At 37.4% G+C, this 17,281-nt stretch overlaps 1 protein-coding gene across 2 annotated transcripts in view; it reads left to right on the top strand.

Annotated features, from left to right (window-relative positions):
• GRIN3A (glutamate ionotropic receptor NMDA type subunit 3A) overlaps nt 1-17,281 on the top strand; it is a 151,621-nt gene that overhangs the window by 94,768 nt on the left and 39,572 nt on the right. For both annotated transcript variants that reach the window (XM_072842169.1, XM_072842170.1), the window contains exons 4-6: nt 3,716-3,861; nt 7,779-7,894; nt 15,903-16,054. In XM_072842169.1, the coding sequence (XP_072698270.1) occupies nt 3,716-3,861; nt 7,779-7,894; nt 15,903-16,054 (414 nt within the window). The remainder of the gene's footprint in view (nt 1-3,715; nt 3,862-7,778; nt 7,895-15,902; nt 16,055-17,281) is intronic.

Raw genomic sequence — 17,281 nt, 5'->3', positions numbered from 1 at the left:
TATTTATCAGGCATCAACTGTGTGCTAAGCAGTGTATTTGTTGCATGATGATAATGATGGTGATATTAGTGATAGTAGCTAACATTTGTTAATGAGTTATGACCACTCAAATGAGATAGGCATGGGCCTTGCCTTCATGGAACTTATAAGCCAACAGGAAAAGTAGACATTGCACAAATAATTCCAAGTTTTATCAATACTATGGCAGGGTGTAATGAGACAGTGTATCAGGTGGCCTAATCTCATCTAGGGGTCAGTGAAACCTTCTCTGGGAAAGCAATATTTAAAGTTATCTACACAAAGAAAAGGTAAGGTTAAGGAGAAAAAGCGTTCTAGACAGAGTGATGACTATGGGCAAGAACTCTAATCAAGCAAAAAGTATACGTTGGAAGAACTGAGAGAACTGGCTAAAGCCTAGAGGACCAAAAGGAGAGTGAGGAGATGAGGCTGGAGAGAAGATAGTAGAGCAAGGTCTTACTGAATCTTGGAGTTCCCATGAGGAGGTCATATTTATCCCAAGGCCAAGGGGGAGCCTCGGATAGGTGTTTAAAAAAGTGGGGGAATGATCAGCTTTGGGCTCTAAGATTGCTCTGACTGGACTAGAAAGGAAGAGAGGAAGTGTGCAGAGGGCAGAAATGATGGTGGCTCGGACCGAAGAGGTGGCAGTGTTTGTAAAACATCTCCAAGGTAGAATGAGGTCCCTGTCAGACTAATAAAAGACTTCCTCCCATTGGAGTCTGGTTATCTGTGTTAGTGTTGAAGGAACTTTCCCTCCTCAAAACCTCAAAACTGTTCCCCTCACAAACATTAGAGCTGAAGGGAGATGTGGAAGCCTATGAGCAAAAGGCAACTGAAAGGCATGGAAAAGAAGAAACACAAAAGACTAGTTCTGCACTGGAATATGAGCCTGAATCTGCTGATTTGTCGCTTTAACTACCCAAACCTCAGTGTCTGAATCTGTAAAACATGAAAATATCTATCTTGCAGGATTATTGTGAGAATTAAACATATCTAATGGGAGACACTGTGAGACACATAAATAGTAAGTTTTGTAATGACCACACCAAGAGTCAGTATGACATAGTATCAGAAGCAGTGTTCACAGTGTTCAAAAGCTTACTATTTTCGATCAGACTGCCTTGGTTCAAATCCCAGATCCAACACTTACTAGCTCTATGACTTTGAGGAAATGACAAACTTTCTGATCTTTAGTTTCTTCATCTATAAAAAGAAGATAATAGAAATACTTCATAGGTTTCTTGGGAGGATTGAAAGAAGTGATGCATGAGAAGTGTTAAATACGATTAAATAAATAGCTAGACCCCATATTGTATCTGCAAGGTGCTGTACCAGCACAGATAAATAAGCAGTTAATTGTTTTTGTTTCTGTTCTAGACAGGAGGGTAAAGCTAGATAAGACCAAAGATTTCAAAGACAAAGTCTTGATCTAGGCCTTAAAAATGAGTAGGTATTAGGCAGACAGTGTTGTTAGATTTGCCTTGCTCTAGGCACGGGTCTGCAGTTTGCCCCTATGAGAATGCAAAGGGGGATCTAAGGCATAAGGAGAATATTTTAAAAGACTAGTGAGTTTATTCTAATAAGCATCTTCTCTCCAGTTGCTGCCATGAGCTGCAAGGTGGGGCAATGTGGTTGATAATGAGATGAGCTTTGGAATCAGATAGACATGGGTTCAAATTCAGTTCCTCCTATTTCTGTGTGATCTTACACCAGTTACTTTACTTCTCTGAGCTTCAGTCCACTAATATTTAAAAAAGGAAATAATAATAGTGCCCTCTTCATAAAGCTGTTATGAGGAATAAACAAGATAATGCATGTAAAGCACTAAATTCTATGTCTGGCACATAATAAATATTTAGTAAAAGTTGGCTCTTATTATTGTTGATGCCTCATTAAGGTTATGCTGACACAGAACATAAGAATTTGTTCCGTGTATGGAGCAATTACATTAAACACAAAGATATACCTAATCACCTATTCAACAGGGGATCTCCAAAATATATCATGAACAACCAGGTGGTGAGTTCCTATGTGGCAGTGATTGCATGGTTACCTCTGTGGTCCCAGTAACTTTGCAAGTTGTACAAAGTAGGCCTCAATAAATGTTGAATAAATTAGTGAGGAATTTATTCTGCTGATCATAAAATAAAGGTTTTTTTCTATTTATAAACATGAGGTATGTTTCTGTAAATCTATAAATAAGTAAACTGTCATTTCACCACCAGTGGGACAACCATTGTTAATATCTTGATACATTTTTTTCCCAAGGGGTGTGTGTGTGTGTGTGTGTGTGTGTGTGAGAGAGAGAGAGAGAGAGAGAGAGAGACATAGACATGTTGGAGATCATAACATTTAAAGTAGCTATATAGATATTTTATTTGATCATACTGTACAAGAGATTTTTCTCCATTTGTCATATGAGCATTTGCCTTGTTTTATTATATATGCTTCAAAAATGATTTAGACATTGCATAATAGTCTATAAGCATGTGCCATGTAATTTATTATTTGTTAATTTATCGCCATATTGTTAGATTTTTGGCACATGACAAAACTAATTCATCTTAAATATAAGTTGTTACATATTCAGTGAGTTCTTAACCTTTTGGGGTTTCATAGAAGAAAATTATAAACATAGTTACATAAGATGCTGCCTACAATTTCAGGAGTTTTATAAACTTCACAAAGCCCATCCATGGATTCCTGTCCCAAGACTTCAGGTCAGAAGCAAGGATACCAAATATGTTAACATGAAGCAGAAGAAAAAAGTTCAGGAAACCTAATGTGGCAATTGTGGAGAAGTATCCTCTCTAAAATACTCCTGACTACAGGATATTCAACTATCTTTATAACATGGCCCAATCCCAGTTCATTCTTATATTAGAATATTAAGTCTAGATGCTACATTCACACTTCTACACAACTTTCATGAATAATAATGTTGTGTGTGCTATATCTTTTTTATCCTTGGTGACCGAAAGCTTCTACAGAGCTCTAGGTGTGCTACTTCTCTTCACTGTGAAGGTCCTGCACCCTGGATAACCATATTAGAGGGTCTGTCCCTGCTACCCTTCTCCTCTTGACTCCTAACTATTTTACATCCCATTCCATTTGAGCAAATATGTAACATGATTCAGCACTGGAAAATACAGTTATCCTAAAGGAAAGAGAATTTCCTAATTATTCCAAAAATAAATTCAACAAACTTAAACTATAGCAAAAAATGGGTAAACATAAAAAAGCTGTATTTACTACTTTGGGTCAGGTATATTTCAGTCTCAGGATGCAAGGTTTTAACTTGGTCTATGTGTAGTTCTAACCAAGAAGAAGCACAACTTTTATTACCTTTATCCTTTCTCTGATATGTAATTTATAATAATGAGGCTGGTTCTGCATGCCTATTTATAAAATGTCTAATGAATTCTGATAGGTTCTCAGTATACAGCAGAAAACCATTTAATGTTTTCTGTTTGTTGTTTCCATACATTTGCTTCTGAAGATGGAACAATTACTTACATGAAAGCTCGGATATGAAAGAGTATGTCCATATCCGCACATTTCTATGTACATGTTTATGATGCTGTGTGTTTGAAAAATTCTAAATCACTATTTGATTCCAAAGAATGATGAAAGATGAAATTTTTGAAAACAATCCTAAGAATAATTTATATTAAAGACATTTCTTTCGCCCTCATAGCTACATCATCCCTCTCAAGGCTTCCGCTTTGGAACTGTCCGGGAGAGCAGTGCTGAAGATTATGTGAGGCAAAGCTTCCCAGAGATGCATGAGTATATGAGAAGGTACAATGTTCCAGCCACCCCTGACGGAGTGGAGTATCTGAAGTGAGTGTCAACCTCTTGGATCCAGAAAGTTCTCACCAAAAGAAATATCTTAGCTACTGATACATATATAGTATTTGTTGTTGTTGTTGTTGTTGTTTTAATGACAGCTAAATATACCCACTGTGTGTTCAGTAATCCCTCACATTGTGAGACTGAGAAGGCAGTGTGGAATAGTGTGCATTTAATTATGTGACCTAAATTACTAGTTACCTGCATAGGCCCCAGTTGGCAGTAGCTTTGCTCAAAGTGCCAGTGGGGTCATTAGTGTAGCAGATGGTGGGGGAAGTAAATGTTGGCTTGGCATCACTTGAGAAAACAATGGTGCTGAAATGATCAAACACTCAGGGAATGTGGCCAGAGGATAAAGTGTCCCAAAGCAACCCTTTCCTTCACAGTGAATCTCTAAGCCCATGGACTGTCTCCTCTTGCCACAAGGAAATGGAATTTATCTTAGAGATTTCCTGTAGAAAGGAAATAAGATAAAAGGCAGTGATTCCCATGCCTGCATCCTTCTCATCAGAATTTATGAGAAGCAATCAAGAGCAATCACATTGCCATGGCAGATTATCAGAGCCTGTAATTCAGTGAAGCTGAATGCAAAGAAGGGTGGTGCAGTTATGGATCTGCTCATCTCATCTGTCTGGGAAAAGGGAATGAATGGGTCCTGATAAGCACCACAGCATGAGGGTGAGCAGCCCTCTCCCTTGTGCCTGGTAGCCTCAGGACCGTGACATAAATTCAAGCTTCCAACCCCTAAAATCATGCAGCCCCAGAAAACTGGTTTATCTATGGTCAACCACAATAATCTTCCCAATGAACAGAAGGACTTGCCACCTCAAATTCTCTTTTAATAAAGAAGGGAAACAAATAAATAATTGCACAAGACATGAGAGCTATATGTTTCTCAAGAGCTCTGGTGACAGGACCCTAAAACTCCTTATGGACTTTTATAGAGTCTAGAGAGGAAGCCTTGTTTGTGCTCTCAGATTTGCAGTGTTATGTAGGATGTTTAAACACCATGAAATGGCACTTTCAGTTTTTCAGGAACATTAAAATGTTAGAGTCCCTCTCTAACACAGAGTTGAGTGCTCCTTTGCCTTCCAGCCCCTCCTCTGTATTCTCTCCTTCAGGCAAATTCATGCCTGAGAGAGAGAATAAGATGTCAGGGAGATGGCAGTGGCTCCCAGCTAGATAGTAATCACTGACAGACTGGACTCTTTTAGCAGTATAAAAAGAGTTAGATGAGCCACACTGTGGCTGTCCCCAGTTCCACTCCTCTCAGGGTATTCATTTTTTTTCTGGAGACTTCACCTGAGAAGGCCCCAATACTCAGAGTTGGCCCTGCGTTAGCCTGGAGAGATGAAATCATGAGAAAAGCAGTCAGAGATGAAGAAGCCCAGACCTTAAGGAAGCAACTTACCCATGGTAATATAGCCAGAGTCAGGACTAAAACCACGTGTCTAGAATCCAATCACTGCTTCAGGTTAGTCTAGAAACTGTAACAGAAAAGTAGGTCCTTGATGTTCAAAGAATAGTCCATGTTCCAGCAGAATTCATGCTCCTGTTAGCAATTGGGAATTTGTGAGAAATGCAGACTGTCAGGCCCCATCCCAGAAACTGCATTTTAACAAGCTCTCTAGGTGACTTGCTAATGGAAGTGACTTTGGAATATAGGCAGAACTTAACATTAATGCCCTCTGACTTCTTATCTTTGGGCTTCTTTCTCCATGTTTGGCCCAGTCACTGCCTATGCTCTTAGCCACCACTCCAAGAAACCACAGTCCTCATATTACCCCCTTTGACATCCCAGAGCCCTGACTTGCAGAACACACCTCTATGGTTGCCTATGATATGTGTATTATTGTGATATGTGCATTATTTTGTGGTATATGTGTTATTAAAAGAGTTCTCAAAAAGACAGAGCATGATTCTATAATGGGAGAAAAAATTGGAGGCCCTGCCAACTGTAAGGATGATTCAGCCATCTAGAAGCTGCTTATACCTGAATCATACCCAGCCACTTCCTCACCGGTGCAGGGCCCCAAGGGAGTCTGTGAGCTAATTGCTTCTCACCTTCCTATGCAATAGAGACTTGTCATAACTAACTTCACTTTGCAATCCAAAATCAAGAGTAATTATTTAAGGATACCACTGAGACTGGACCTCAGTAATTACTGCTTAGAAAAACTGAACCCCAATTTTTTCTATTGTTATTGCTACCTCAAATATTTGCAGAGTATTGGTAAATGGTAACTAGTTGCTGTGTAGCTCCCAAGGTACATTTTGTTACTGTGGCAGTAAAACCTTTATTGGAGAAACATCTTTCAGCTTGATTTTTATTTTATTGCCAAGATTCCATTAAGGTTCCTCATCATCGGCTCCTAGGAGACAATTCACATTCTCAACCCTTTCTGAAGCTTCCCACAGCTGTGGAGCTGGGAGATGTTTTTTATTTTGGTTAAAGTTAAAGACAAGTCTCATGACTTAAATCCAATACCCCTGGAAAAAAGAACACATTTTTGAATAGACTGTTTCACTTCCTCAAAGAGTAGAAAGAGGAAGCAAGGGTCATTGGCATCTAGAAGGAAGTTGGCCTATTTACTCTGTGTCCATGTATGGCCCCAACAAAGCCATCCAGATAAATATGTACTTCCTTCCCACTGATGAACCTTAGAGGTGGCTAAGGGTGTCTTTCTTTTTTAGATTTTTGATGGGCCCTAGCCGTGTTCTATTCTGAGTTTGAGGCTACTCCACTTCGAATTCCAATAGACTCATTTTTGGCTCTAATTGAGGAACGACTGAGTCCAGATAGAATAGAAAAAGAGTTGTTCTCTTTGCCAAGATGTTTGGATAGCCTTGAGAGTCGGAAAGCCTTTCTTAAATGGCTATATGTCCTACAGCTGTCCAAAAATGATTTGAAGTAGCTGAAAACAAGAGTCATTGCATATACCTTAAAAGAGTTTCTTTTAAAATTCCTTCTTCCTTACCTCCTTTGTAATTGGGAGCTCAACCGGTGCTGAGACATACCTATCTCTGGACCATTTCTGTGCCTACATTTAAGAAATGAGGAGAACACATGAAGAATGCACAAGTCATCTGTTGGTATCTTGAGCCCAGTCCACGTCTTATTCACTGATACAGTCCAGGAACACCTACTTTAAATGATCCCTGCCTGAATCACTTCCTAAGATAGGAGTGAAACATGGATCTTTAGAGATGTATTAATAAAGTAGATCACTAAGACCCGTTACTATTACCTGTGCTTCCGCTTTCAGTTAATGGATACTAGCGATGGACTTTAAAGAGACCTTAGCTCTCTTTCCCCAGGAATCCTGGATCTCATATTTGTATTTCCTTAATATGTATTCCTAAATGTGAAATGATGCCTGATTGCTGAAGAATATGATAGTGATTTTGACAGAAAGAAATAAAAATCTCCACACACTGATTAATGAGACCACCTGGCTCCAATACTTACTAGCTATGTAACCTGGATCCAGTTACTTTGACTCTCTGAGCCTCAATTTCCTCATCTACTAAAATGGGATAATACCCCCCACCTCACAGTCATTATGAGTGATACAGTGTGTGGAGAACAATCCAGTCACTCAGTTAATGTAAGAGAACTGAGCCTTCCCATTCAATTCAGTCACTTTGGCTTTATTGTTGGCTTTAGAAGTAATAAAAGGAAATGGTAGATAAACCCATTGGAGAGATGTCATGCACTCTTAGAAAAGTGTCTGTTTCCTCTGGTCTGTTCTCTATGGGTCAGTGAGATGTCAACAAGGCTGAGTCAGCAGCTACCTAACTTGTGCTGTCCTTTCCAGGTTTCTGTCCCCTAAACAAAAGCCAGCTGTCAAACTTTCTGTCTATTAATGAATCATTTTTCTCTTTTATTCTCTTGGTCTTAAATATAGGAATGATCCAGAGAAACTAGATGCCTTCATCATGGACAAAGCCCTTCTGGATTATGAAGTGTCAATAGACGCTGACTGCAAACTTCTAACCGTGGGGAAGCCATTTGCTATAGAAGGTATTAGCCAGTCACTCTTGATTCACTTTGACTCAGGATGTGCTCGGTTTGCCAACCTAGCAAGTCATAAATACCAAAGTCAGAGGCAAAAAGCTACTCATCTTGCCTTGTTTTCATTTTCAACTCATAAGTATTTAGCTATTAAGTTGCTGGAGTTAGGAATTTATTTTTCACCTACTCCACAAAAATTTATTTACCCAATTGTTAAAAAAACAACAAACATTGTTACCCAAATGATGTTGCTTCAAATACCTGAGAGTGGTGGTGCAGTGTAACAAACGGGGAGTCCAATTTTAATTTAATCTTTATTTTCTAATTCCTACAATGAATCTGTCGCAAAAGCTAGGATGATTGCATTCTACAACTGGAAGGACCTCAATGACGATCTAATCCAATCTACTCATTTTATCCACAAGAAAGCTCAGGGACATTACATTACTTTTTTCATAATCACAATTAAATGATAATATTGGAATTAGAATCCAAATATCATGGTTTCTAAATAAATGTTTTTCCACTAGATGGGAAAACAATAGAAAAAGAAATCTCCTTCTATACCTTAATAACCTTTAAGAATCCTAAATAAAACCTTGTTTGGGACCTCAGGTTTGCCTTTCTCCCCGCAGGTAGCAAATTTTTACTCCCAACTTCATCAACCAATCAATCAAACTTCAGGACCAGAGAAGGATTGCTTTGTCAGTTGCTCCTTTCATTCTGGACAACAGTTGATATATGGAGCTGATAGTTTGAACCAGCAAATTTCACATCTCCCAATTCCCAGCTTCCCTTCTCTGACAGTACATGCTGGCTCTCAAGACAGCCATGCTCACTTGTCAGAAAACACTTTGACTTGAAACAATCCCATGAGGGTGCCCAACTCCTATTCCAGAAAACCCTGCTTTTCCGTATGTTAACTAGTGTATCAAAACTATTCTGATTCCAATCTCCCAGCTACAGTTGGTCTCTGTCTCCTCTAAACATATCAGCAAAATTTTTACTTCAGTCTTTGTTTTTGTGATAAATGAGAATGTAAGAGCTGATGTTTCTTTGAGCCTTCTCCTAAGAGAAATCAATCTTTTCTCCAGGCAAAGTGACCTCCACCTGAACCAGGGATAGAACTCAGGAAGAGAGAGATTTAGTGGTAGTTGTCTTCTATTAAAACTACAATCTGAGGCAGCACAATCTAAAGAACAAAAGAATGAAAGAAAAAGCAAGAAAACCAATAGAACATTTATCATAGAACCCCATTTTGATGTAACGATGGAAAAATTCCCATTTTTGTGGCATCTGGGGATATGAAAGGAATGTTACTTTTTTTTTCTGTCCTAGATACACTGGGTAACTGAGGTCCCTTCTGCCTTTAGCAGCTACTAACAATGAATCATTTGTAGCAGGCATAAGAATGAGGGACTCCATTCTCCACCTTTGTCTTCAGGGGGCAACCCTATCTTGTCAAAAAACAGTGGTGAGATGGCTTGTTTGCCTCTGCTAGACCCCAGTGCCAGATGCCACACAATTAACTCCCCACTGGTTTCCTGTTTACATTTCCATCTGTGCTCCTGAGACTTAGTATCTTACAGTTCCCATCATCTCCACACACCACATTGTTTTCAAAGGGGATAAGCACAAAATGGCGCATGAAAGAACTTTCTGCAAGAGAACAGAAAGACTACAGACTTGAATAGGAAACATTCTCCTCCTTGTTGGTTTATTCTTAAAATAAATAAATAAATAAAACACACTGGTGGTTTATTCTGGGTAAGGTGCAAATCAGAAATTTTAATTCAGTACTACCCCTCCCAACAAGTTCACAGCCTGACAACAACTTGGTAAAGCACAAAGAGAGGATACTTAAAAGTCACAAACAACAATGTAATAGGGATACTAGTAAAAGTCTTGATCACTGCTTTTTTAAAATATGTTAATCTCGGGCAGCCCGGGTGGCTCAGTAGTTTAGCGCCTGCCTGCAGCCCAGGGCCTGGTCCTGGAGACCCGGGATTGAGTCCCACATTGGGCTTCCTCCATGGAGCCTGCTTCTCCCTCTGCCTGTGTCTCTACATCTCTCTCTCTCTCTCTGTGCCTCTCATGAATAAGCAAAATCTTTTTAAAAAAAAAAATGTTAATCTCATAAATTTTTAGGGAATATTTCTCTCAAGGAAATTTTTAAAAATATTATATGCTTTGACAACATTTATGTTTCTTGAACTTATAAAAATGTGGACTTACTAATTAATTAGACATTATATGCATTAAAATGTCATGAAATTTACAAACAATTCTTACCCTTTTAGTTTACAGGAATGTTTTATATATATGTATCTGTATCACCTGTGTAATAACAGTGATGTTATTGATGATGTATTACCTAGTATGTAACTCATGAGGTTAAATTTGAAATAAGTATCTAATTCATATATTGATGGAGTTCATGAAAGGACCCTGGTATCTGCAGATAGTTTCCCAAGTGCTTAAATGGCTTTGGGAACTTAGGAGGGAAGACAGAGTCCATTAATTTCTTCATGTTGAATCTACCTTAACTTTATATAGTACTGATACCCCACCAACTCCTTGTGAGTACTGCTCACCCCTCCCAACTTCACCATTCTGCATTTATTTAGGCTTCAATATTCTTTTTAAGATTTTAGTTATTTATTCATGAAAGACAGGGTGGGGGGCGGAGCAGAGACATAGGCAGAGGGAGAAGCAGGCTCCCTGAGGGGAGCCTAATGTGGAACTATGATCCCAGGACCAGGGGACCAGGGGATCACAACCTTAGCCAAAGGCAGACACTCAACCATTGAGCCACCCAGGCACCCCTTATTTAGGCTTCAAAGGCAAAGGTGAGGCACATGTGAGCCAGTGGCTCCACTTTGAGTTTGAAACCTTTTCCTGAGGACTCAGCTCAGCAAACGGAAACTATTCAGAATTCAGAAGCATGTGGAAAGTCTTTCGTCATATTAAATACCATACACCAGAGACACAAAGACATATCATGTGCTCTGGAAAAAAAGAAAGTGTTAAGATAAATGAATACATGTCCCAAATTTATGCATTGGAGTTAGCTGACAATAAAGGTCAGATGGGAAGAAAGAGTAATGGAACTGCACGGTAATGATTTGTGACCTTTCTGCCAAAGACCTTTGCTTGTTTTTGAGTTTGTTCTTTTACTTGCTTTCCACTAATTATTTAATACAGTGCTTGGAGCACTAGCTCTGGAACCTGAGTGCTTGGGTTAGAATACAGTTGCTGTTATCAACTGTGCCCCATTGAGCAAGTCATTTCATCTGTTCTTCAGGCCTCTCATCTGCATAATGGGCTTATGAATGCCACATCTAGAGTGGAGTCGTGAGGGTTAAGTAAAATAATACATATGAAGCATGGATAAGCATAGAGTGCCTAGTAAATTATTATTCGGTATATTGAATTAATAGACTGAGACGGATTCCCTATAAAATTACCCCAGGATAGATAGCTTTCCTATATCTCAGCTTTTCCCACGCACTCCTCTCTTCACTCTCATGTGCTTGGGGGTAAGGGAAACCCATTCTTAAAGTCTGCTTTACAGTTGGGGCTATTACAATATGTTCTCAACCATTGCCCCAGAGTAGCTAAATATGGTATTCCAAGGAGAGACAGCAAAAATGAATTAATCTTTCTTCCTGAAGCCTTTTTAACCCTAAGATCTCATTTTCAAAATATCTATTACCCAACTACATTTCAGGAAGATTCTTTTAGTCTATGAATTTCCAACTATACATTTGCTAGCCAAAATATATTTCCCCCACTCTTAGCTGAGTAAAGCTGATTTATCCATGGGGAAAAGATCAGAATTCTGTTCTGAAAATTGTTCTCTTGGGCTATTAAGCTGTATCCAATTTCCAGGGTGCCTGATGCCTTCATCTTTAGGGTTGAAGGATTCCATTTTGCTTCATCCATCAACCACAAAATAGTCAACCTCTTCTTTATTGCAAAGCCACGTTTCTAATGATAATGAAAGCAACTCAGGCTGCTAGGTTGAGTCAGCAATTTAAAAATAAAAATTCTTTAACCAATGAACACAATCAAATTTGAAAAGCAACTAATAAAGAGAAGGACAGAAATGAAACTTTCAAGGTTTTACTATTTTGTGTTTCTGAATAAAATGGATTTTTATGTCTTTTAACAAATACCTCTTCTAATCACCACATAACTCTTTTTCCCATGAGAAATTTCTCCCCTTGTTCTATATGCATAGTTTATTTTAATTAGCTCATAATAATCATTATTAATGCTAATAATCATTTAAATATCAATACTCAATATATATTAAAATAGAAAATTTAAAAGGCTAGTAATCTATTTTTAGCAGATTGCAAATTAACCTTGAAGTGATGGAGTAGAGTGATTTAATATTTATTATTTCCTAGGTAGCAATTTTTTATAAATGTCCCTGCAACTTCAACATAGCTTTTTCCCTAAGGCATTTTTAATACTTTTGTTGTAGTGCCAAAATTCTATTCTTAGAATATGTAGATTTATCATAAGTATTAATTTCAGCTTTTTAAACTTTACATCATGCATTTTTGTCTCATCTACCCTAAATGCCACTATCAAGAATCAATCTAAGATGCCTCCTCTCATCCTCTCATTGGGTAGCAAGCTCATTCCTCTAAACTCCATAGAATTTTATCTATCCTCCTCATTGCATCCAGTTTTTCTATTTGACCTTTATTGAATTTATGCATCATCTATCTTGTTTTCCAGAAAAGTCCTGTAACTTTCTACCACGTTGTGTAGCTATTTATGTCTACTTCATCTCCCCAATGCCCCCATGAGCTTCATAAGGATAGAAATGGTGTCTGAGTTAGCTTGGAAGCCTCCATAGCCTTTGGTGGAGTATTTGGCACAGAATAAGCATTCAACACATGTTTGTGGAATTATAAATAGATGAATAGTGTGCAATAAGTGCATATCAAATGAAAAATGAAAACATTTTGCCATTATTAACTTAACCTGGGCTCAAATTGTTGGCTTTGAGATGATTCTTAGAAGAAAAGATATAGTCAGGGAGTATCCTTGCTAGTTAATTTCTTCATATATGTATAATCATCTATCAGTCAGGGCTGTACTTACATTTATTTACACAACTTATTGAAAAGTGTATAAACAATCTGTCCATGAATGACATATATATCTGTTTGCTGAAAAAAAGCCATCAATTTAGATGATTGCGGTTCTTTTTTTTTTTTTTTTTTTTTTGATTGTGGTTCTTTACTGAATTGCCTGGTTCAGGGAGATTACATCAATATGACTGTAGTGATAGAACCTGTGTTGAAGAGGAGGAAATAGGCCAAGTATTCCCTTGTCTTGATCATATCTAGTTTTGGACACAGTAGAAAGAGGATTGGCTTTAGACTCAAAGAGACCTACTTTCAAATGCTAGCTTTGCCAACTACAAACTGTGTGACCTTGGTCAGTTTACTTATTCACTCTTTAAGTCCTAAAGTAATACTTATCATGTATAAGTTCATACAGGGGTTAGACACATGTGGAATATTACCTGGTAGACAGTAGGGATCAATATGTTCCAGTTCTTATTAAATTCCAGAATGATTTAACTCAACTACATACCACAGTCTAGTATACAATCTTAGTCTAGTGCATGATCTATAAAATGAGGTAAGGTACATATAAAGTTTATTTTGGCACATAGTGTATACTAATCTCTCAATACCTGTTAGAAATTGTTTTGAAAGTTATTGCTTAAGGGGAAAATGGTGTAATATTCAGCAAACCTGGTATTAGTTATCCTGATGATCAACCCATTTCCAGCAGATAGTTCCAAGTCTTCCTACTATATGTTTTATATGCCCCAGTTCTCTCTCATGGCATCTATGTCACTAGCAATGAAATAATCATTACATAGTGCAACAATAACTATCTCCATAATGTCATATACACTCAGTAACAGGGACTATATATGCCTTGTTCACTGCTAAATCCTGATCACTTAATGCAGTGCCTATTCCTCAGCAAACATTTGTTGAATGAATGAATGAATGAATGAATGAATGATGAATGGATGGATGAGTCAGTAAGTCATTGAATTTTATTAGACATATGACTAGTATTGTGCCTGACATGTAAATAAATACTGAATGAATGAAAATGCAATTGAGTTGTCAGTAGTGTTCATTGTAATAAAAGTTTCTAAAGAAAACTGGTTACTTCCTTGTTGTTACCCATTATAAAAAAATGTTATTTAATGATAACATCAGCAGAACAGGCTGCCTATGTAAAGTCTTGTATTGTCAGTCTTGCTTTTCAAACCAAAACTACTAAGCACAAAGTAGGCACTCAAAATAGCTCTTTGAATGGAAAATTCTAATCATGCTCTTGACGTTGTCATCATTTCCTTGACTTGCCATTGTTAGGCAACAGACAAAATCCCATACAGCTCTTTAAAATTCAAAAATATTTTCTGCATTATTTATTTCTTCTCTTTTATTGGTTATAAACACATCTCAGGCCTCATTTTTTAAAAAAGGATTTGTGTATCTGCAATAAAAAATGGAACAAAAACTAATGTCCAGAAATAAATTGTAAGATAGAATAATTATAGCAAGTATTTGTTTTCATGAAGTATTTTTGAATTCTTGACAGCCTTTTAGTCTTTATCAATGAAAAAAGAACCAGTTATACTTTTTATTTATCTTCCTCAATCATCCTGAGGGTGAAATATCTTTTTGGACTATGTTATCCAATAACTAAAGATAAAATTAGTTAATTAGCCCTTTCACATGGCTCATCAAAGAGAGTAACAGTGAATTAGTAGTTTGGAAAGGAAGTAAAACCACAGAGTGAGGATACAGAGTCCAAGCTGATTAATAAAACTCTAACAACACATTACATTCACCTTTGTGTTCCTCCTTCATCCTTTCCCCTGCCTCTCTTGCCTTAAATAACCACTATCCTGGATATTTGGCTTATTAGTTCCTTGATTTTCTTTCTAACTGTACTTTTGCCACATACATATGAATTCCTAAAAAATACACTATTTTATTTTGGATGTGTTTAAATTTATACAATGGATTCATGCTATACTCTTCTGGGACTGACCTTTTTTATTCAGTATTGCTGAGAGTCATCCATATTATACCATGTAATTCTAGTTCATATGTTACACACTATATAATATTCCAATTTTGTAAATATTCCACAATTTATTTATCCATTCTTTTTTCAAAGAACATTTTTTTCCAAATGTTTACTATGAATAGTGCCTCTAGAACATTCTGGCACATATCTCCTGGTATGGTTGTAGAGAGCTCTTTAGGAATGTACTTTAAAATTACTGGTCCTAGCAGATATAAATGTTCAACTATACAAAATAATAGCAAACTATTTTCCACAATGGTTATATTAATTTGTATTCACAGAAGCAACATAATAAGTGATGTTATGGACCTACATCTTCTCCAACACCTGGCCTTACCAGACTTTTTTTTTTGACAAATTTTTGTGGATGTTTTAATTCTCATGTTATATTGTATGTTCACATGGTCTCATTATTTAAAAATTGACAAAATAAAAGCAAGAGAGGTTCATGCATGGCCAGTGATGAGAGAATGTCATAAACCAGGGATTATAATTAATCCAATTGTGTGTGTTAAGGTTCACAGGAGGGGTTGTAAGAGAGGTGGGTAGGCAATCCTAGTCCTGGTAAAGGCCTCAAAGGTATCTTCTCAAAAATTATCTTGAAAGGAAGGACAAAAGACCTTGGAATACAGTGTGCCACTAAAACACAGTGCACAGATTCCTCTCCTTTCCAGAATCATCTCTTCTATTCAGAAAGGCAGCAGATGCATAGTAATCATACCTTGGATATTACTGAGTCCTTTGAAAGAAAGATGGTGAAAGCTCATCCTACCCTTGTTACCAGATCTGATAGCAATATCACATAAGTGTGGTGGCACCTCTTAGGATACTCTCAAATTAAAAGCTGATCTGGTATTATATTTTCTTCTAGGATATGGCATTGGCCTCCCACCCAACTCTCCACTGACCTCCAATATATCCGAGCTAATCAGCCAATACAAGTCACATGGGTTCATGGATGTGTTGCATGATAAGTGGTACAAAGTGGTTCCCTGTGGAAAGAGAAGCTTTGCTGTCACTGAGGTAAGGAAAAAGAGTGCTGATAATGTTGATTCTTTGTATCACTTTACCTTGAAGAATATGAAGAAATGCTATGTTACATATGTCTTGTGGTCAATAATCTAGGCTATTACATCTACTAGAACTCACCATGATGTTTGCATTACTCCTAACTCCACTTGAAGAGTGTACATTCCGGTAGGAATTTGCATAAAGACTAGTTTGTCTTGGATTTAAATATGATGCCATTTTGATGAGTCAATGTCTGAATTTTCCACTTTTTTTCTATATGTTATATCCCAAAATGCAGAAGAAATGCTGTTTGAATTACAGCAATAGTATCTAAGATTGTCATTAACAGAGTTTGGTTCAATTGTTAATTACTGGACTAATGATATGAACTTCAGTAGATCCTTCAGGATCTACTCAAAGTATTTCCCAGCGGTCCAACCATGAATCCTTTGTGGGTTCACAAAATAAACACACCTTAATGGGTAATTCTTAGATTACCAAATCATAGATTTTTTTAAACTGAAAACAACCAAAACCTTTCTTTTACAGATGAGAAACTAATACCTAGAGATCTAAGTGATTTGCCCAAGGCCCACAAATAGTCAAAATCCACTTATTTCTATTGCAGTGCTGTGCCTTTATAATATAATTAGAAAGAAATCATGAAAGTGAATAATTAAGATAGGAAACTAAAAGATATAACAAGAACCATAGGTTCAGGTATTTAAAAGAGAAGCCAAATAAACTAGTACAAGATCAGCCAGACATTTAAAAACACAACACTACAGCCAACAACAATGGCTTCACATAACCTCTAATTGCCAACAACTCACAAATTTACATATCTAAAGATTCTTCTGAGCTCCAGAACCATATGTCTACTTTCCACTCTTGAATATCCTACAGGCATCTCACATTCAACTTGTCAAAAACTGAACCTTTGATCTTCTCTCCTAAATCTGCTTTTCCTCCTGTGCTTCATATTTTGGGTAATGGCGCCTCTGTCCATTCAGTGACTCATTCCAGAAACTGTCAAGGATCCTTCATGCCTTCCATATCTCCCCCTTTTGCAACCATCAACAAGCCACATTTTCCCTTCTATAAAATATATCTCAAGTATGCCCATTTATTGCCATCTTCACTGTCATTGCTGTAGTTCAAGCCCTCATCCTTCATCCAGACCACTGCAAAAGTCTCCTAACTGTTTTCTGTTTCCATGCCTGCCTTTCTCCAATTTGT

Source organism: Canis lupus, chromosome 10, assembly GCF_048164855.1.
Source record: "Canis lupus baileyi chromosome 10, mCanLup2.hap1, whole genome shotgun sequence".
NCBI classification, from domain to species: Eukaryota; Metazoa; Chordata; class Mammalia; order Carnivora; family Canidae; genus Canis; species Canis lupus.
The sequence above is the reverse complement of the archived record's forward strand: the minus strand, read 5'-3'. Positions and strand labels throughout refer to the sequence as shown.